This window comes from Panthera onca, chromosome A3 (assembly GCF_046562875.1).
Source record: "Panthera onca isolate mPanOnc1 chromosome A3, mPanOnc1 haplotype 2, whole genome shotgun sequence".
Classification (NCBI taxonomy): Eukaryota; Metazoa; Chordata; class Mammalia; order Carnivora; family Felidae; genus Panthera; species Panthera onca.
In genome coordinates, this window is record NC_138341.1 from 54,557,070 (window position 1) to 54,579,729 (window position 22,660).

Sequence of the window (22,660 nt, forward strand, 5' to 3'; positions counted from 1 at the left end):
CATAATACATACCTGCCTTAAGTTTTGTAAATCTAAGTTAATGTATGTGAGTTTGACTTTACATTTTTGTACTAAACTGACTGAAGATGGACTCTATTCATTTGTGTGTGTGTGTGTGTGTGTGTGTGTGTGTGTGTACACACACACTAGGGTTAGTGCTTAATTTAACAAACGAGAACAGGAATAATGCACTGCATTAAATCCTATTACACACCAGAGGAAATGAATGTGTCAGAGGCAGACGCAGCAATCACTAGGTTATATTAGATATTAAGTATCTAATGTTCTAATTCAGACAAGTACCTTAACCTAATCAAAAACATTAAACTGAGCAAGTCTTCTGACAGACTGTAGTAAACAGCTCAAAAGGAATAAATCAGATTAAATGGGCAAGATACTTAAAACAACATCAACTAGTTCTTTTTGTGAGGTTTAAAAAAGTAGAATGTCAAACAAAATTTTAGTAATGCCTGTTGTCTAGAAAAGAGTAAAATTTAATAATTAAGTATCTTTTTAAATTATCTATTTATTAAAGTGTATTTATTTTGAGAGAGAGCGAGCAAGAGAGAGCACACCAGTGGGGAAGGGGCAGAGAGAGAGGGAGAGAAAGAGAATCCCAAGCAGGCTCTGTACTATCTAAAGCCTGATGCAGGGCCTCAACTCACGAACCATGAGCTCATGACCTGAGCCCAAATCAAAAGGCGAACACTTAACTGAGCCACCCAGGGGCCCCTATATCTTTTTTTAAACATCAACCTCTTATATAGGCTTTAGGAATCTTTATTTTTACTGTAGTATGCATTTAATATGTGATTCATACTGGTTTTTCTGTTTTACTCATGGGATAGAAATGGTTGAAAATGACATATACCCATATATGTACATTTTGGTGTTTTCATATTTGCTCTATCATGATAAAAACTTTGGCTGCAGACAACAATACTTAGAAATACAATACAATACCATATAACTTTAGGTAGCTGACATAATATTATAAGACTAATATTATTTAGTCTTATACACTAAGATTATTTAGTGTATTGTATGCAGTTGAATATCAGAAAGAGAAACTGACTTGCACACATTCAAGGAATGAGAAGGAAAAACTAGAAAGCAAAAAGAAAAAAAAAAATCAACCTAGTATTTCACTTGAGAGACTGATTGTTTTTACTTGAGGATAACTCTTATCCTGTTTTGTGAAGGCAAATTTTCAAAGATTGAAAAGCAAACAAAGATGTTTCAGCTTGTAAATTTCATCTCCCAAATGTAGGCTTATCACAGCTCTACTTTCAGAAAACATACATATATAATTTTCTAAATGTAATAATTTCTGGCTGATTTTTGTGGGTTATTTTATGATCTGTGAGACTTCAATATTTTTCTTCTGTGGCTCTAGGAAAAAATCTAGCACGCATTTACATAAAAACTTGCTTTCAAGCAAACTAAATTAGAACATTTTATCATTCTGATACAGTAGGCTTCTATTCCAGCATTGTAAAAGTAAGGAGCCCTGAGACGGTGCCGCTCCTGCCTGAGGTATCACGTCAGCAAAACAACATTTAGATAATGCTCATGTCTCTATAAATGCTCTGCTTGACCACAAACACAATATATCCAGTCTGCCAATCCCCAAATGCCATACCAACTCTGTCTGGGCTCTATACTTATTTCCTTGTTTCTTCTTACCTCAAATAAGGTTGACTAAGTGGCCCCAGCCAATCAGATATTTTCAATTTTTCTCTTCCTTGTTCTTTATTCTTTATCCTCTAAAAGCTTCCCACCTTCCAACCCATTTTGCAGTTCTCTGAATGGAGACCATCTGCTTCATGAAGTGTTAAATAAAATTTGTTTGTATTACCTAATTGTCTTCTTTAATCATTTTTAATAGCACTAAATGGTATACAGCTTAATAATGATACACTCCTGAAAATCAAGACTGTTAAAGAGTAAATTGCAAAACTAAAGTGATGTTATATTATGATAAATGACATATTTACTACATCGTGTTTTTTGCCTAATAGTAATAATGTGACCAGAAAAAGTATATAAATATATATCATGCTTCAGTAACTAGGCGTGATCCAAAAAATTTTCGTTGATCCAACAAACTTACAATTTCTTCAAAGTACCTTATCTGGAGTTTTTTTTTTTTCCAAGTCCAAAATAATACTTTGCCATTTGAATAAAACATAACCACTACTGGGGCTCCTGGGTGGCTCAACTGGTTAAGCGTTCGACTCTTGGTCTCAGCTCAGGTCTTGATCTCAGGGTTGTGAGTTCAAGTCGTGTGCTGGGTGTGGAGTCTACTTAAAACTTTAGAAAGCTATGCATTACAATGGTGGAGTCAGGCCATGCCAAGAGAAATGCTGGAGCAGAGGAGAGAAGAAAGAAACTTGGTTTTGATCTCACTGGCTTTGGAGTCTTAGGTAACTCACTTAACCTTTCTTAGTTCCCATTCCCTTATTTGTAAAATAGTAGTCAGAGTAAGCAATCAGATCTAACATTCTCCAAGAGTCTCTCTGTACTGTAATTAAAATTAACAAGGGAAAAAAAAAATCTTCAGATTTTATCTCTAAGTTAAATCAAGACACCAAGCAGCTCAACAGATGAAAAAAATACACTCTGTGAATATATAAATATATTTAGACATAGATCTGGAAGTTTCTATTAGCATATGTGGATCACTGGCATTGGAGTATTTTCTCTTGACTACTCTCTCCTCTGACCTCTCTTAAAGAGACCGATGACATGAAGGTAGCAATTTTTGACACTATTTTTGACAGTATTTGACATTTGATTATTCTTAAGAAGGTTTTGTATTTTATGTTCATTCTTCTCAAGAATAGGCACATTTGGATTTTGAGAAGGATATAGAACATCATCACAGGCCAATACTCTTAAGAAGTAGGAAAAAACTGACAAACTATAAAAATTATTTTTATGAGGGAACTGTGGGAACAATGAGAATTTTGGACTATTTAAATTCCACAGAGAAAAAACCCTTCCAAGGTTATCTGACAATCACTGGCTGTTTTATTCCCTAGAGGTCTTTACCAATTCTTAGTGTGGGCTGAATAATAAGATTTGAGTCACCTGGAGGCACTCTAGTTGAGAGAAGATAAACGAGTAGAGCTTTTCATGGCCTCACAGGGTTGTCATGACACCTTGAAAACTAAAAGAACCCCAAACACAAGGCTGATTCTTTCTTTAAAAAAAAAAAAAAAAAAAAAAAGAATCATTTATTCTTTAAATAATAAATAAACATTTTTTTTTTTTTTTTTTTTGAGAGACACAGAGAGACAGAGCACAAGCTGGGGAGGGGCAGAGAGAGAAGGAGACACAGAATCTGAAGCAGCCTCTGGGCTGTCAGCACAGAGCCTGACGCAGGGCTCGAACTCACAGAGTGTGAGATCATGATCTGAGCCAAAGTCGGACGCTTAACCGAAGGAGCCACCCAGGCGCCCCAAGGCTGATTCTTCCTAAGAAACATTTTCTAAGTTCCTGGGAAGTATGAGAGGTTTAAGGTCTGTGTCTGAAACTTCAAAAAGGCAGAATGAAATCTCTAATTCATGTTGTGCTTCACAGATAAAGTCCCACTAGGGAGAAGGGATTGGCAACAAACACATAACTAGTCTCCCCTCAAGAAACATGTCAGAATTTAGGATGCATGGGGTGGTGGTAGCCTAATTGGCTAAGCTCAAAATCTCCAAAGGGAAGTTTCAGAGCTGAGAAGACAGAAACCTGCTTTTCCATCAAAAGTCTAGAAAAGTTATGCCAAAGGAACAGGGACAAACCAAAGGCAGACTGAGTTTTATTAAAATATCAACCTAGGTATTACTTATCTAAATCTCTAACTGGACAGAGATGACTAGCTCCTACCCAAACAGAGGGGGGCCCTCACTGATGAAAGATAACATGCACAAAATGCAATATCTGCAATTATGAACTTTTTGGATAGGTTTATTAGCAGACTAGACACAAAAGAAGAGAGAATTACTAAACTCTAAGACAATCAATAGCAAATATCCAATCTGAAGCACAGAAGTGTAAAAAAAAAAAAAGAATGGAAATAATAAAACAATGTATAAGAGACATATGGGGCATGCTTAATTAGAGTAGAAGAATGAGACAGGACAGAGAATGGGGCAGAGTAATATCTGAGAAACTAGGTAACAGCTAAGCAATCTCCTCAAACTAACGAAGACATCAACCTTCAAAAAAGTTCAGTGAACCCCAAATAGGATAAATGTAAAAAAAAATCATATCTAGAAACACATTATTAAACTGTTGAAAGTAAAAGCAATGAAGGGAACCTGGGTGGCTCAGTCAGTAGAACATGTGACTCTTGATCAACTTCTAACAGAATCTATGGATGCAAGAGTCAATGGAACAACATCTTCAAAGTGCTGAAAGAAAACAGAACCGTCAAGTCAAATTCTACACCCAGTGAAGAGTCATCAATCAAACAATCAATCAATCAGGACATTTTCAGACCCATCAAAGCTGAAAGAATCTTCTTCCATAAGATTTTCACTAAAGAAATATGAAAAGAAGTTCCTACAACTAAGAAAATTGTCCCAGATAAAAGGATAAAACTTCAGAAATAAATGAAGACTACCCAAAATGACAAATACGTCAATAAATGGAAGTGAATGCTAATGCTTAAAACTTAAGAAAATAATAGCAATGCCTTACAAGTTGACACATGTAAAGGTGGAAATATATGACAGCAATATTTTTTCAAAAAGGGCAAAAGAGAAAGTAAATGAATTTAAATTGACTCGTAGGATTACTGTTCTCTTTGGGAAGTGGTAAAAGAACCAACTGTATAGTAGACTGTAATAAGTCAATGATGCCTATTAAAATCAAATGTAAGTAATAAAGAAAGAAAAAAAGAATATATAACTAAAAAGTTAATGGAGGAAAAAAATGGAATGAAAAACACTTGATCAATCCAAAAGAGGTCAGGAAAAGAATAAAGGAACAAGGAACATGTGGGACAAGTAGAAAACAAATAGTGAAATGATAAAATTAAACTTAAAAATATCTATAATTAGGGGCACCTGGATGGCTCAGTCAGTTAAGCGTCTGAGTCTTGATTTGGGCTCAGGTCATGATCTCACTGTTGTGTGACTGAGCCATGTGTTGGGCTCTGCCCTGGGTGAGGAGCCTGCTTGAGTCTCTGTCTCCCTCCCCCTCTGCCCCTCCCCTGTTTGCGTGTTCTCTCCCTCTCAAAACACACACACACACACACACACACACACACACACACAGCAACTGTATTCAATGTAATTGGACAAGCAATCCACTGAAAAAGCAGACTGTCAGACTGGATTAAAAATAAAACCAGTGAACCAATTATATGTCATTTGCAAGAGACAGGCTTTAAATATAAGGACAGAGGGGGGCACCTGGGTGGCTCAGTTGGTTAGGTGTCCGACTTTGGCTCAGGTCATGATCTCACAGTTCGTGAGTTCAAGCCCCGTGTTGGGCTCTGTGCTGACAGCTCAGAGCCTGGAGCCTGTTTCTGATTCTGTGTCTCCCTCTCTCTCTGCCCCTTCTCTGCACGTGCTCTGTCTCTCTCTGTCTCTCAAAAATAAATAAACATTAAAAATTTTGTAAAAAATAAAATAAAAAGTAAATAAACATAAGGACACATGTTGAAAGTAGAAGGATGACAAATGACATCACACAAACACTAAGCAATGAAAGCTGGAGTGGCTATATTATATTACACAAAATAGAAGTTCTACTTCTGGTAATGACAGAGGAGATCATATCAGACTAAACCTCCCGCAGGTAACAATTATACTCTGTTAAAAATATAAAAACAATAATCTTGGGGTGCCTGGGTGGTTTGGTTAATTAAGTGTCCGACTCTTAATTCAGTTCAGGTCATGATCTCAGGGTTCATGGGTTCGAGCCCCATGTCGGGCTCTGTGCTGACAGCATGGAGTCTGCTTGGAATTCTCTTTTTCCCCCTCTCTCTTCCTTTCCCTCACTTGCTCGTGCTCTCTCTCTTTCTGTCTCTCTCTCCAAAATTAAATAAATAACCTTAAAAAAAAAACAAAAAAACAAACCATAATCTTAAGCCAATGGAAAGCTACCAAAAGCAGAGGGGAGTCAATACATGGAAAAAGGGAGCAGCTTGAGTGAGTTTCCCATTTTTATGGCTTTTCCACTGAGGACAGACCACAGGTGGTACATTAATTAAAACTGACAGAATTAAGAGAAGAAGTAGACAAACCCACAATTACAGTGGAGATTCTCACATCCTTTTCTCAGTAACTGATAGAACAACTACAGAAAAAAATCAGCAAAGATAATAAATACATGAACAACACTATAACTACCTGTCCAAATTGACACTTACAGAACCTTATTCCCCCAAATCACAGCATATATAAGTGCACATAATATGTTCAACAAAAACAGACCATATGCTGAGCCAAAACCAAATTTCAATACATTATAAATTCTAAAAAATGTATGACCACAACAAAACTAAATTATAAATTAATAATAATAGTATATCAAGAGCAACCCCTAAACATTTGTAAGTATTAGACAAAGGAGACTTTATAGCAAGAAGCATTTTAGAGACTAAGAGGGACATGATATTCATAGGACCAGGCAACTTTTACAATTTTTAGAACTGATATCTGATCAAGTCTCTAGCTCTAAATACCAATTATTAGGAAATACAGGAAAACATAATAAATGACAATTTGGTAATGCAGTCAGCAAAATCCAGACAATCAGACACTCCTAAGAAAAAAATGGTTAGCTTTCTTCAACAAATACATTCAAGGAAAAAAAAGGAAGAGGAACGTATTGATTAAATAACTTAAGAAACACGGCTGCCTTTCGCCATATATGGACCTTAACTAGCTCCTAAATCAAAGAAGAAAAAAAGAGAGAGAGAGAGAGAGTGAGACAGACTATAAGAGAACTGGGATACCTGATAGGATCTAAATGATATTTATTTAATAATGGTGTTGTAGTACATTTTTATAAAGTCTTTATCTTTTAGTGATATACCCTAAGATACCTATGAATAAAATGGGATGAAAAGATACAACATCAAGGATTAACTTCAAAATAATCTAGGGGTAGGGATAGCAGGTAGAGGAGAGGGAAGTATAGAGGCAACAATATTGGCGAATACTTGAAAATAAATTATGGCTTCATTGGAACTTGTTCTACATTTCCCCCACTTATGGATATGAATAAAATTCTATATTACAAAAGTTCCCTAAAATATTCCCTAAAGTTCCCTAAAAAGGAAAAGGAATATCACCATGGCACCATGAGCTGTGAAAGGTATTTTATTCTAAAGATAGACAGATAGATAGTCAGACAGACAGACACACATTTCTTCTACAAGTCATCTCACTCAACATTGTTTCATCAGTACTTGGCATTTAATGATTCTTTGGGAAATATCTGTTGAATGAATAAAAGGGAGCAAGGAATTAGTTACTTCAAGGGTGTGTGTGTGTGTCTGTGTGTGCATGTATGCACATGTATGTACATGCTTGTGTGAAATTTCCCTAATTAATAATGATACTGAGTACTTTTTCATAAGTTTATTCACTATTTGGATTTCCTTTTGGACAAAAAGCCTGTACATGTCACTAAGAGAAAAACAGTAGCAATTGGTTAAGTCCTCTTTCTGTACTCTGGATATACACCAACTATCAATTATGTGGTTGCAATTTTTTTTTTCTCATTTTGTAGCTTATCTTCACTTAATAGTGTCTACTGATGTATAAAAAAAAATCTTAATTTTAATGTAGTCAAATAATTAAATGTCTTCCATTTTAGTTATTGCTTTTTTATCTTGTTCTAGAAAACAATTCCTAGTCTGGGACTATGAAATAATGTTCTTACACATATCTTTAAAGCTTTATTGTTTTTTTCTTTCACGTTTTAGTTCTATGATCCATCTGGAATCCAGTTTTTGACTATGGTGTGAATTAGGATTCCAATTTTCTCTCTCTAAATAGATACCCTTATCGCAATAAAATTAATTTTAAACTGTCATACTTTTATCAATGCCTGCAATGCCCCTCTTCATAAATATGTCACCTGCATATGCAGAGGTCTGCAAGATGTTCTGCTGGAATGAAACAAAGCAATTTTCAAATAATAAGGCATAAGCTTTCTGATTTTTCTTTCTAGCCTCAGAGGATTATCCTGCATTCCAACTGAAAACCACAATCATAGAAACAGTAACAACTTCAAATAGAACTGTAGGTTCTGTAAACTGTTCCAAATTTATCTAAGAAAGATAGCTGTTTGGAATTAAAGCTCTCTAATTCACTACTACTACTCACTACTACTTTCTTTGGTAGTTTGATTTATTTCTAGTTCATTCATTCATTAAACAAAGTTGCAGACACAAGGATAAAATAGTCCTTGCCGTTGAGAAACTTATTGTCTGGAGGAGATGCCATTCCAGTAAAGAAACAAATGCAATCTCATAAGGTAAATTCTACTGTGCATGACACAGACAGGCAAAAGATGCTATGAAAGGAAAGAGAAGAAGGCACTCTTCTATGAGGATCGAGTTTCCTGTGTTGGCAAGAATGGTGGAGTGGCAGGAGTTGAGGAAGGCAGAGATAACATCCTGAATTGATTTATGTCACACTAAGGAGTCTGGATAGAGTGTACAATGGGGTAGCATCGACAGCTTTTCAAATACCTGATTTGCGTTTTGGAAAGTTAGAAATGAGGAACAAATTCAGGCACTTACTAGGTTAATAACTTCAACAATTTATGTTTATCTAAAAGAAACATTATAATCCTACTTTTGAACAAAATGAAAAGCTGCTATCTATGGACGTTTAAAGAGTAAAAGGCTTGAAGTGAGAAGTTGCCTGCAATTGCTTCTGAACATAGAACAGAGATTAAGGAGAAAAGGAATACAGCTAACATTTCAAGTGTACATACCTATAGCAAGATGCTCCATAGGGACATTCAGGCCGCTCATCAGCCTCATCTTGACACGTGACTTGTATGCCTCCATAATCACTATCTCCAGGGTGACTGAAGTGTTGAAAATGGACAGGATTCTTCCTAGGAGGGTGGCAAATATACAGAAAAAATAATTAATAGGGTGTACTAGAGTTCTAGATATACTACAAAAAATAATTTGTAAGATATGGCAGGAAACCAAGCAATACACATCTAATTATTCCAGAAATTGAATCAATGAGCTACATTGTTAAAAACAAAACTCATGGGGCGCCTGGGTGGCGCAGTCGGTTAAGCGTCCGACTTCAGCCAGGTCACGATCTCACGGTCCGTGAGTTCGAGCCCCGCGTCAGGCTCTGGGCTGATGGCTCAGAGCCTGGAGCCTGTTTCCGATTCTGTGTCTCCCTCTCTCTCTGTCCCTCCCCCGTTCATGCTCTGTCTCTCTCTGTCCCAAAAATAAATAAACGTTGAAAAAAAAAAAAAAAAATTAAAAAAAAAAAAAAATGAGGAAGGTTCTCCATTAGACTCCCTTATTAAAAAAAAAAAAAAAAAAAAAAAAAAAAAACAAAACTCATGACATCTACTCGGTACAGAGCTCTCCTGGTCCCAAAACAAAGTATCATGGTGATTCACAAACACAAGTAGAAAAATATAAAGAAAAAAGCACCAGCAGAATGCCTTAAACACAACTTACAATTCTCTTGATAGTTACATTATATACTACAACTGTTTATGAAGTCATCTTTCTAATATCTAAATAAGACATTACATAAGCAAGTGTTTAGGTCTGGGTGATTAAATTCTCAAGTCTGGACAGCCTAGTTCATGTCCTTGCATTAATCAGCATGTCTACATAGGAAACATTTAATTCCCTCACAGTATCTTGAAAGTCTCTAGCAGGATTTGCAGGAATGAATACTGAGACAGTGCAAACCAGTAGAAACATGATAAAGCTCCTAACCTTTAGGCCAATGTATTTTATTGGGCTTTTAACACACATGTACCACATAGCTACATGCTATGGAAACAACAGAATTTCGTGCTACCTGTAATTTCATTTTACCTGTAGCAGTTTGCCCCATACATACAGGATGTCCTCTTGATCTTGTTTTCTTCAGAACCTTGTGGAACTGAATCAGTTGCCTTTGCATGCAAAGTTTCAGGATTGGAGAGATCAGAACTGGACTCAGGAGGAGATCCTTGAGACTCCTCGTGGAAGGACTTGTCCTGGGCAGTCAAGTAACCCTCAGAACTTGCCTTCTTTATCTTGCCTTCTTTATCTCGTGTTCCTTTCATAATAATCTTATGTTCAGGAACCTTACCACGTTCCTCTATTGGGATTTCACTTCTTTGTGTATTAGCCTTCTTATTATTTACTTCTGCATTATTTAATATGATTGCAGAAGATGACTGCGGCATTTCCTACAAGGTAAATCAGAAAGAAGATACTAGAAATAAATGAAACGTACTTTAAAAGAAATATGTAAACTTAATAAAAGGCATGAAATTGCAAGATTCATTCAATATTATATTTTTTAAACTTCAAGATTCACATTTTAAAATTATTTAAAATGCTGTTTTCCATGTCTCTAATTTGGTAGCTTTAAAACAATCTACAGTTATTTGAAAAGGAATATACAGCTGTATCAAACCTTTACAATTATGTCAAACATTCACTGAAAAATAACCAGAAAAATACAAATGAAACATAAGAAAATACAACTTTGCTTCCAATTGAACATAATCTTTCCCCCCAAAACTACTAGTCTTTTAAATTCCCCATTCAGGGCAGAAAACATGAATAGACACTTCTCTAAAGAAGACATCCGGATGGCCAACAGGCACATGAAAAGATGTTCAACGTCGCTCCTTACCAGGGAAATACAAATCAAAACCACACTCAGATACCACCTCACGCCAGTCAGAGTGGCCAAAATGAAGAAATCAGGAGACTATAGATGCTGGAGAGGATGTGGAGAAACAGGAACCCTCTTGCACTGTTGGTGGGAATGCAAATTGGTGCAGCCGCTCTGGAAAGCAGTGTGGAGGTTCCTCAGAAAATTAAAAATAGATCTACCCTATGACCCAGCAATAGCACTGCTAGGAATTTATCCAAGGGATACAGGAGTACTGATGCATAGGGGCACCTGTACCCCAATGTTTATAGCGGCACTCTCAACAATAGCCAAATTATGGAAAGAGCCTAAATGTCCATCAACTGATGAATGGATAAAGAAATTGTGGTTTATATACACAATGGAATACTACGTGGCAATGAGAAAAAATGAAATATGGCCTTTTGTAGCAACATGGATGGAACTGGAGAGTGTGATGCTAAGTGAAATAAGCCATACAGAGAAAGACAGATACCATATGGTTTCACTCTTATGTGGATCCTGAGAAACATAACAGAAACCCATGGGGGAGGGGAAGGAAAAAAAAAAAAGAAAAAAAAAAAAAAAAAAAAAGAGGTTAGAGTGGGAGAGAGCCAAAGCATAAGAGACTGTTAAAAACTGAGAACAAACTGAGGGTTGATGGGGGGTGGGAGGGAGGGCAGGGTGGGAGGGAGGGGAGGGTGGGTGATGGGTATTGAGGAGGGCACCTTTTGGGATGAGCACTGGGTGTTGTATGGAAACCAATTTGACAGTAAATTTCATATATTAAAAAATAAAAAAAATATAAAAAAAATAAAAAAAAAATAATTCTTAATTTCAAAAAAAATAAAAATAAAAAAAAATAAAAAATAAATTCCCCATTCAATAATGTGTCATGCTCTTAACTTGAACTGTCTTTATAATTTCTAAGTTATTGCAATACTTTATTTCTGCCCTCTAAATATAATCATGACTTTTTTCCTTTAGCTAAAATAAAACTGCTCCTCCCTCACAGAAAAATTGGTATGAAGGTGTGTCATGAAAGACTCAGAAAATAAATATGACTCCCTTGAAGTGGTCTGAACAAAAGTTTCAGTTTAACCAAAGGGTGTTTTGAACCAAGTAAATATTCTCATTAGCACTGCAGAACCTTTTTAATCTGTACTTACCACCAGGAACATTAAACCTAGTCATATCCTATTAAAAACAACTTTTTAATTACTTATACATCCTGTGGAGTGGAAACATTGTCAGATAAACTTCGGTCTTGCTGGTAACCACTTCTAGGATGTGATGACAACATAACAGGTATATATGAAGGTTCACACCAATTTATAACCAAGGACTCATGTATGCTGGCCTGCCATCTGGAGAAAGCTGGTTTTAATATTACTTAATAGCCAATGGCTCAAATTTCCTGAGAAGATACTAATTAGCATGACTTTTTTGGGACTAATTACTTAAATGTTTTGATAGTCTTTTCTTTTTTAAGAAACATAGTATGTAACTTTAAAATGCAATCCAAACTGACTAAAGACCTTGCAAAAGGAACCTAGTTCTTATGTTTCTTGTATAATAATAAACAACCCATGGGAAAGGCAATTGTTTGGGTACCTCTTGGAGCTGACCCTCAGCTGGTGGCATTCATGCCACACCTGTCTATAACACACACTCTTTTCTCCCAAGCTGCTCAGTTACAACCCAATCTCCTCTCCCTCCAGTACAGGACCAACTGACAAATGCCAGAGACTAGAACTCTGGGGTGGGAATGGGGCAATCCTGCCCCACCTCCCCACTTGGCAGTTCCCCACTGGGTCAACTCACCAATTTTCTTTCTCCCCGTTTAAGTAGAAGCAGGGCAGGTTAGCAGATGTTCAATAAAATGCCAGTCTCTTATTCCCTGTTGGCATCTCTAAATTCCACAATGAATTCTCCTGCACTTTGGGTTTTCAAAAGAGAGAACATAACGTCTCCCTACAAACACAGCACTCCCTAAATCTTAAAATTTTCTGGCCTCTCAGTTCTGTTTGTATAAAGCCTGGGGGTTGGGTAGTGGACACTTCTCAAATCTTTCAATAAGCTTCACAAGGAAAGGCCTGGCTACCACTGCTGGGGGCTCCTTTCAAACATGAGATACCTACACTTAGTACTTTTGTCCCCAGCTCTGGGCCTCAGCAGCAGTTCTCAGATGATAGAGGGGAAAAAATCCCACTCAACATCCTGTCAGTCATGATAGGGAAAAAAAAGGACACAACTGGGGAAGTAGTTAAATAAATTAGAATCCATTTTTACCATGAAACACCGTGCAGAGGTGGAAAATGAATAGATCTCTCTATATATGTATCTAAGGATTTTTAAATTAAAAATTAAATATATGTACACACACACACACACACACACACATATATATATATATATATATATATATATATATATATATATATGTTATGATTCCATTTAGCTTTAAAAAAAAACCCTATATACCTATGTGTATACTTACTTGTACAAATCCAAATAAAAGGTTTAGAAGGATACAAACCAAAATATTAGTAAGGCCAATGGGACTGAAGGATAAGGCAAATCAAGATTTTCACTTTATACTCCACATGCTCTGACATTCTATTTTTTGACAATAGCATGTATTTTTTGCCATTTAAAAAATAAAAAACAAACCAAAGAAAATGAAATATAAGATATGAAATGTTTAACATTATTTCAACTGTCCCCACTGTTTCTTAAATCTTCACAAAGAATAAGTTTAACATGATAATTTATTCTAAAAGAAAAAGGAGTGATAAAGACACAGATATCAATACTATGGATCAGGTGTTCTCAAATATATTTGAAGAGGCACAAAAGCTGGAATTCATAATGTTCTTTATGGAACTTCATGAAATATTGATAGTAGACTTTTGGCATTCAAGAATTTAACATTCATGATTTCAATTATTTATAAATGATCCCCAAAATCCATTACATGCAGTAATTTGTAAGTTTGCTGAGACACAAATTCAACCTGTGCCAGTTACAGAGCTCAGGAGCCAGAGTCACTGAACTGGCGGGGGAGGGGATAGGAAAGATGGAAGGTACTCTGTACTTGGAAGAAGCAGAAGAAAGGCAGAGAGGTCCATGTGTTATAAGAACCCACACTGCTTATTTCTTAGATTTGATGAAAATATGAAGAATGAAATGTGGGAGGCTGAAGATTCATGATAGAGAACCCAGGTTCCCTTTGCTATAAAAATATACGCTAGAGGCCTCAGGGATCAAGGAGCATGGAGTTAGTGTAAGGTGATCTTGGACTGGGAGGTGGTTGGAATGTACTATTAAGGCTATTAAAATAGTCTTGTTAATCCAGCATGCCCTCCCTTGCCCCTAAACCATCTGAAGTTTTAATGTACCAGAAGAGACAGGATAAAGAACTTCTTACCAATTCAAGTTCATTGAGGTAATTTGCTACCCTTGGAAAGAATGTCTGTATTAAGCTGCCTTAAAAGTCCTGCATTAGTCTTATTAGCACCCACATACTAAGGATTCAAAAATCCCAGCCTCCAGCGGCACCTGGGTGGCTCAATCGGTTAAGCATCTAACTCTTTATTTCAGCTCAGGTTATGATCTCACACTTCATGAGTTTGAGTGCTACAGTGGGCTCTGTGCTGACAGTGCAGAGCCTGCTTGGGATTCTCTCTTTCTCTTTCTCTTTCTCTCTCTCTCTCTCTCCCCCTCCGCCCTCCCCCCCCCACCCCCGCTCCTCCCCTGCTCATTCTGTGTCTCAAAAAAAAAAAAAAAAAAAGTCCCAATCTCCAGTCCCAAATTCATTCTTGAACTTCAAACTTATACTCAACCACTAGCTAGACATTGCTTCCTCAATATCCTTCCTACATACTTTGAACTCAAAATGTCAAAACTGAAATCCTTCCCTGAATTCTGTACCCAAGATTCTGCCAACAAGACTTCTCCATCTATTCTAGCCAGAAACTTGGAAGTCTGTCTTTCACTCCTTTCCCTCACTCTGCCCAGATCCAAGCAACAAGTCCTGCAGTTTTGTTTCTTAAAGATTTCTCTAACCCAACGACTTTGTGTCATCCTTAATGCTACTAACCTCGGTCACATTCTCTTAATTTCTTGACTGAGATGTCCTGATCTCCTCCCTCATCCCCCTGTCTTTTATTTTGTTCTCTTTCCATCTCTCCTCTAAAGAGCTGCCAGGATTATCTTCGTGGCCAAAAACATTTCAAGGTCTTCCCTCTGCAACTGGTCCCCAGTGCCAGCTCCAACCTCATCTCACATTGTTGCCCAGCTTTACACTGAGAATTCTAAGAACAACAGTTCCCAGCATACTATTTGTACCCTCTTTGCTCCTGTACCTGCTACCCATCTACTTGGATGGAGTCCTACCTCTACCTCTTCTGCACCTGGTTCATGCCTACTCCTCTTCTGTTAAGATTCAACTCAGATCACTTATGCGAGGATCCCTTCCCTAGAAGTTGGCTTAGGCAGTCCACAAGGCCCCCAGAAAAATCAATGTGGTGTCACGTTATTTCATGATTTTGAAGTATGTCCCCCACAAGACTATGAACTACTTATCAGCTATCTTACTCACTTTTTATCCTACATTCCTTGCATATAACAGAAAGACTGCTGGTGTAATGATTATTAGAAAGGTCTTTGAAGTAAAAAATCATATTTTGATTATCAGTTTAGCCATTTCTTAACTTTTGAATATGAACAAGTTGATTTAAATTCTCAGAGTCTTGGAGCACGTGAGTGGCTCAGTCAGTTGAGTGTCCAACTTCAGCTCAGGTCATGATCTCGCGGTTCAGGAGTTCGAGCCCCATGTTGGGCTCCGCGCTGACAGCTCAGAACCTGGAGCCTGCTTTGGATTCTGTGTCTCCGTCTCTCTCTGCCCCTCCCCTGCTCACACTCAGTCTCTCTCAAAAATAAATAAAAACATTAAAAAAATACAGTAAAATAAACTCTCAGAGTTTCAGGTCTCTTGATCTGTATACTGGGGATATTATCAATCAACTTTCCAGGATTTTCTAAAAATTAAATGAAATAAGTATATCTTAATGGTGGGTCTAGCCCATAATTAGGGCCCAATAAATGCTTGTGTGTATGTGTGTGTGTAAGTTGTTTTTATCAATGCCATTATCAATGCCATTATATTACCACTATTTGTTTAATGAATGCTTACTGAATAAATGAATGAATAAAAAGATGTTTCTGCGGGGCTCATCAGAGCCATGCCATAAATGGCATTATATGGCTAGTCAGAAGCAAAGGATGTAGGATTCTTTGATGTACTAAACCAGTATCAAGGAGCTCTGGGGCATATAGCCTTACTTAAGAGATGGCTGCACAATAAGAGTTACATTCTTCGTCTCCCCTGCTATTTTCGTAAAGAAATAGGAGTAAGACTCCACAGCAGGCATCTATATACAGAGAAATGAAATACCTAACAGCCAGCATACTCACGTCAGCAATTATTAGCACAGGGGAAGCTGCATATACATACAGAACAGGCAGTGAAACCAGAAATGGCTCTCACTGCCAAAGCCTCCACCTCCATATATTCCTATACTCTAAATGCTCTGTTTCCAAGTCTGCTTCCAAATAACACAGATATAACAGAACTCTCTCCTTAGTGCTGATTTTTACCTCCTCCGTGAGACAGACTTTCATTTCAGTCTATTAGACAGCTTTCAGAGATATGCTACCACTGCCTCACTGCAAGCAGCTACTCCCTTCCCTCCCCCAACTGTCAAACCTACTCCTCTGTTGTGTTGAGAACATTTTCAATACCTTCTCCTCGATATGCCGTTAAGTCACTGGTTCTGTTAGTTCTCTCTCCAAAATGTGTCTCCTATCCCTCACTCCTTTCTAGTCCCAATGCCACCATTCTAGCTCAGGCCTTCATTCCCTATGGCCTCCCATGGCAGATTCTTAGGAGGTTCCCACCTCCATCTTACATACCGTTGCTATAGCCATCTTCCTGACCATCTTACTCTCCTTCTCAAAGTCTCTGAAGCCATACGATACAGTCCTGATTTCTATTCAGTCTGGTGTCAAGCGCCATCCTGATTTGTTCCCCAGTCTACTGCAGTGGCTTCCTCCCCTTATCCCGCCCACCCACATCCACACACACGTCCATGCAAGCATGCAGGTGACACTCCAGTGTACATGTACACTAACGGGCCGCACACGCTTCCCTCCCTCCGTGCCTCTGCTCACACTGTGCCGTTCACTGACACTTCTTGCTGTCATGCCCACTTGCTAGCATGCCAGCCATCTTTCAACACCTAATACAAAATCTCCTTCAAAGAGATTAAATAAGCATCTTTCTCCTCCCCCCAAACATACACCTCCCCCAAACAAACTATAATATAAGCAGCCAAGCCAACGTATCTAATGTGCTCAAGACAAATGAAGATAGTTTCAAAATACCACCCCACCCCCCCAACCAGCTTTCAAGAATAAACAACCTATTTTTGGTAATGCCTTAAAGACTTTATTGAATACTTGGACCTTTCGATATTCTGGATGACTTTTTAAAAAATTCTTTCTGAATAACCCTGACTGCAGTCTTCAAGTTGGCAGGAAAAATGATACATCCAAACTACCAATAGGCCTACATTACACTCTATGATCAGTTGTTCAGATTCACACTTTCTGAGATAAACACTTGTCAAATTGTTGGTTTTGCCAAATAAATCACTAAAGCATCCTGATAGGGCAGAATAGCCTTCATCTTCAGGATGCTCTAAATTGGGTATTTTTGTTCTCTTTATATCTCTTTAATATCTTACCGCCTGAATGGACTTCTGGGATGCTCAGGGTTAACTGGCGAAGACTCCCACTGTGACTTAGGAACTTGTGACCCCTGTAGCTAGACTGAGAGGTCAATATCATTCCACCTGCTGTATCACCTATTACTATCAGTCCCAAGGCTCAAATAAGGGCATATTACTAGAAGTACTCAAAGATTTAAAGGTGAAAGTTAGATTTGGGTCAGACAAATATGGTTGGGGAGGGGGTGGAAATGGAGGTAAGATTACATTATTGTAAATTGTTAGCTTAATATGCCACATTCTACGATGTCTAGTCAAGCCTATCAAACAGAAAAGGAGATGGGATTCAATGTGGGAGCCCTAACTCAGATTAAAAGGAATAGACAGCAGTTGGGTGGAGTGCACTCAGACCTCTTGGTCTTTCTGGAACTCATGTGAAACAGCAGTCAGTAGAGCAAGGTGCAGACTGAGGAGTCTGGCTCTAGGCCAAAACTCTATATGTGATCTTTCAAGTGCAAGTTTAGACAATCACAAGGCTTTGACTGGCAGGCCTCATGGGGGAAGCTGCCCTCCCCACATCAGACATGGTACACAGCCAGTATGCTACAGTTTCCTGGAAGGTGCTGTAAGCAGGGACTCAAGCCGTGCTGGACCAGCCATACTTATGGGACATTCCTTGCCCAGGTGCCTCCATCCAGAGGTCTCTTTGGAGAGGTGTGGGGGGAAAGGGGGTGATTGGCTAAGGCCCTTCTCTGGGATCTCCACTGAGATCTCCCTATGGGGGGCCTTGGCTGAGGCACAGGCACTTTTCTCTACTTTGACTCTGTACCTTTCCACTCCTAGCTCTTCCTCTTCTTCCTGCTGGTCTAGAAAGAAGCAGAAGCCTCTGGTTCAGGGCTCCTCAGCAGTTAGAAGATTCTCCATACCTTCTTCTACCTGACCCTTGCCAAGTGCCATTCCTTGGGACAAAATGGAACACTGGAAAGCTGACAACTCATTTCCCCCTTTGCTTGCATCGTCGCACTAAGTGAAGAAAGGCTTGAGTCACTTTCAGTTCGGCTCTTTGTCCTAATTGACCACCTTGACACCTGACTGCTCAATAGAGGCCAAGTCAAAACAAGAGAATCCCCTCTAGATACACTGAAATTCTGAAAGCCCTTTCTTCCTCACATCTGCTCTTTCACCTTATGGTATAACCCAAGTGTTCCCAACTGTTCCAAATCTCATTTGTTAGGCTGATCTCGACCAACTTAAAAACTACCAGTTTTCCTCCTCTCTGAATTTATCCAGATCTAACTATAGTATCCCCCCCGCAAAAAAAAAATACAATGCCTAGTATTTATTTCTTTCTCAACCCCCTTTCCTCCATCTGTCTGATAATGAGTGCATATATGACTCAGAAAGGGGTAATTAAACTACTTCATCTCCCCAACCACTATGAAGGACCTAAGTGGAGATTTCATGATCCAAGTCCCTAGAACTTAACACAGAAGAAACCACAGAGAAACTCTCATTTTTCCTCTTCAGCTAAACAACTAGACGACACGAGCCTGGAGCTACCAGTGACCATGTCGTACTCCAGGTGAAACAAGCCTGCTGACAACAGTGAAGAACGATTCAAGAGGTAAAGATGGGAAAACCACAGACCAACATGATTGTGATCAAGCCCCTTGTCCCAGCTGGTCTTTATGATCCATAGTTCTTGGTATTTTCCTTTCCATTCTGGAAACTGAGTTATTCCTCATCTTTGTGTGACAGTCATCAAAGATGACTGCCAACATTTCCTTCCATCCTTTTATCCATTAAGCAGAGGAGTCCTTATCCCCTCCCCTTGAATCTAGGCTGGTGGTAACTTGCTCTGACCAAAATAATGCAGCAGAAATGACACTGCACCAGTTCCAAATGTAGGCCTTAAGAGAAGGATGCTTCTACTTTCACTCCCTTGGAAACCAGCCATAAGGTAAAGATGCTCAGCCTAGATTACTTAATCATTAAATGGAGAAAGGGAGGCCCAGCTAGGAGCCAGTCATTCAGTCAACCATTGTGGAAGCACTATTCATGCAAGTAGAGCCATTTTGGATGTTCCAGCCACTGCTAAGTTCCCAGCTGAAAGCAGCCCAGCTCAACACCAAAAAGGTGTCACAAAAGAATTGCCTAGTTGAGCCCAGTCAACCCACAGAATTATCAGAAATAATAAAACACCGTTAAGTCACTAAGTATTAGGGTAGCTTGCTTACCAGGAACAGACAACACGCTTTATAATACTATTTGCTTAAGTTGTTTCAGTTAGGCTTCCTTCTGTTTTTTGTAACACAGCCCTAATTAGATTATGTAAATCATGTAGATTATTTCTTTAACGTTAGTAGATTCAAGCACCCTCATGTTCACTCCCAAATTGGACAATTACATAACCCGTAAGGAGCTGCAGAAAGATGTAAGAGAATTAATGAGAAATATGGACAATTTCAGAGCAATTATCTTCATGACCAGACATTGAGTCACAAAGCCTGTAGACAGTCTAATTTGTGTGGTAGAGAAATCCATTATACCCCAAATGGAAAGACTTACATTTGAGTCCCGAGATCTCTAGCAATATGACCTTGATCCACAGTTTCCTCTAAGGTGTTGAATGATGGTACATCAGTAGCTCTCACCTTTCAGTGCCATTAAAATTGTGGGAGTTTATTTACCATAATACTGTTGCACAGGCCCTGCAGATCAACTGAATCAGAATCTCAGGAATAGGGCCCAAGAGGGTGAAGGTGATTTCTGCCCCTTCTTTCCACTTCCTTTCTCACCAATTCTCCCCAAGAGAATGTGATTCTTTCTAAGTAAATTGACCTACGTCTACTCTATAGTCCTGGTCAAACCGTTCTTAGTCTCTTGTAACTGGTAATCTCCTGCCATTAGACTAACTAGGTGGGCCCAGCCTCTTGTTTTCTCTCACTTTTAACTTTTTCCCTCCCCTGCTCCACGCTATAGAAACCCCTCAGGGTCAGCTGCCAACCAGTGTTAAAACTGAAACTGGACAGGGACAGAGCATAGAGTTTGGAAAGGCTCTGCTTGGCTTTTTAGTCTAAGTCACTTTTTCTGGCCCCACTTTACCAGAGAGCCCTGTGTAAAGTGTTATGAAAAGGTTATGGAAGATTGAGGCTTATTTCTCCTGTACTAGGGGAGATGAAGCTCTCTCAGAAACCCTAAGGAAGGAGAAGTAACGCTCCGGCATTCCTGGGACCTGGCTCCCCAGCAACAGTTAACACACCTTATAATACCACCTGCTTAAGTTGTTTCAGGTAGGCTTCCTTCTGTTTATAACAGAGCCCTAATTAGATTATGTGAATTAGGTAGATTATTTCTTTAAAGTTAGATTCAAGCACCCTCATGTTCACTCCCAAAATGGACAATTATATAACCCGTAAGGAGCTGCAGGAAGATGTAAGAACTAATGAGAAATATGGACAATTTCAGAGCAATTATCTTCATGACCAGACATTATTAGAGTCACAAAACTCGCAGACAGTCTAATTTGTGTGTCTTCAAAATCTCACAAATACCTCAAATATCTCGGATCTGTTTACTGCTCACTACTCTCTGCAATCTATCAATTAAGAAAGTGTTCTTAAGTTTTACTTGTAATTACCAAGCTTGGATAATGGGTTGAGATAAACATAGCAAAATATGTATACTACAAATTTTCTTCTGAAAAAAGTAATTTTTCTTCTTGGAAACAAAAGGCAGTCACATTAATATGTTCAGAGAATAGAGCATATTAGGGCTCAAAGTAAACAAGTTTTATCTTAATAGCTTTTTATGGTCAATACATGTGAGTTAGAAAACATTTTGTTTTCATTTATTAAAACTCACTCCATAAGTAAGCAAAGGAGTTGAGCCCATGGGGATTAGACCTCACTTCCCTAGCTGGAAGAAAGGATCCAGTGAGAAGCCAGATCTTTTCTAACGGGAGAGGAGGCAGGAGTGAGGTGAGTACTATAAAAGGCCTGACCCTCTGGAAGACCTGATTGCATTTCAATCATCCCAGCATACACTATTCTAAAACCAATCCTACTCCTTTGGCTCCTGCTAAGACTAAAAAGATGGACACCCACAGGGCTTAGCCACAGAACTACAGATCACGAGAACTGTTACCTAAAGCCACCCTTTTCTGAAGAGGAAAAATACCTGAACTTTCTGCCTTGCTCGCTCACTCATGCTTTCTCTCTTTCTCTAATTCTCTCATTTTAAATGCATCCAATAATAGGTCCCATTTTCATTAAGTACCCAGTGTTAAAGAATGCTTAAGTCAGCCAAACCATTATAATGAGTTAGCAAAAACTGAAAGAGGAAAGAGAAGGTTTCTAAATATTGTAAATTAGCCCAGAAATAATCCTGCAACAGACTATTAAGAACTAGCCTATCAGTTGTTCTTCACAGGTATCAAGAAAAAAGTGGCTACATATGCAGTCTGAGGATGACCAATGAAATAGAAGAAACTGGGTTTTCAGAACGGAGGTGCCAATTACGACCAGAGTCTAGTGGTCTCCACTTTCTTTCCAGTCTGAAAATTTCTAAATTAAATAGATATGTTTTCTACAAAGCAAGTACGAATTTAGTTTTTGTAAGCCAAAAAAAATCTGGGCTAGTTTTTATCTTCATAAACTCAGTAATAAATAGCAGTTTGGGTTTTTCCTTGCTGCATACAACATATAATTAATTCTTACCTAGAACACTTGATAAAGAAAACAAATGATCAAATAATAAATTCTTTTAAAGATTTTATTTTTAAGTAATTTCTACACCCATATTGGGGCTCAAACCTACAACGCCATGATCAAGAGTCACACACTCTAGGGGCACCTGGGTGGCTCAGTCAGTTAAGCATCCGACTTCGGCTCAGGTCATGATCTCGGTTCATGACTTCAAGCCCTACGTCACGATCTGTGCTGACAGCTCAGAGCCTGGAGCCTGCTTTGGACTATGACTCCCTATCTCTCTGCCCCTCCCCCGTTCACCCTCTGT

The 22,660-nt window shown here is 38.4% G+C and overlaps 1 protein-coding gene across 2 annotated transcripts in view; it reads right to left on the reverse strand.

Moving 5' to 3' along the window:
- APLF (aprataxin and PNKP like factor) overlaps nt 1-22,660 on the reverse strand; it is an 87,152-nt gene that overhangs the window by 21,942 nt on the left and 42,550 nt on the right. For both annotated transcript variants that reach the window (XM_060659625.3, XM_060659616.3), the window contains 2 exons: nt 10,043-10,401; nt 8,956-9,081 (listed from right to left, as the gene is read on the reverse strand). In XM_060659625.3, the coding sequence (XP_060515608.1) occupies nt 8,956-9,081; nt 10,043-10,401 (485 nt within the window). The remainder of the gene's footprint in view (nt 1-8,955; nt 9,082-10,042; nt 10,402-22,660) is intronic.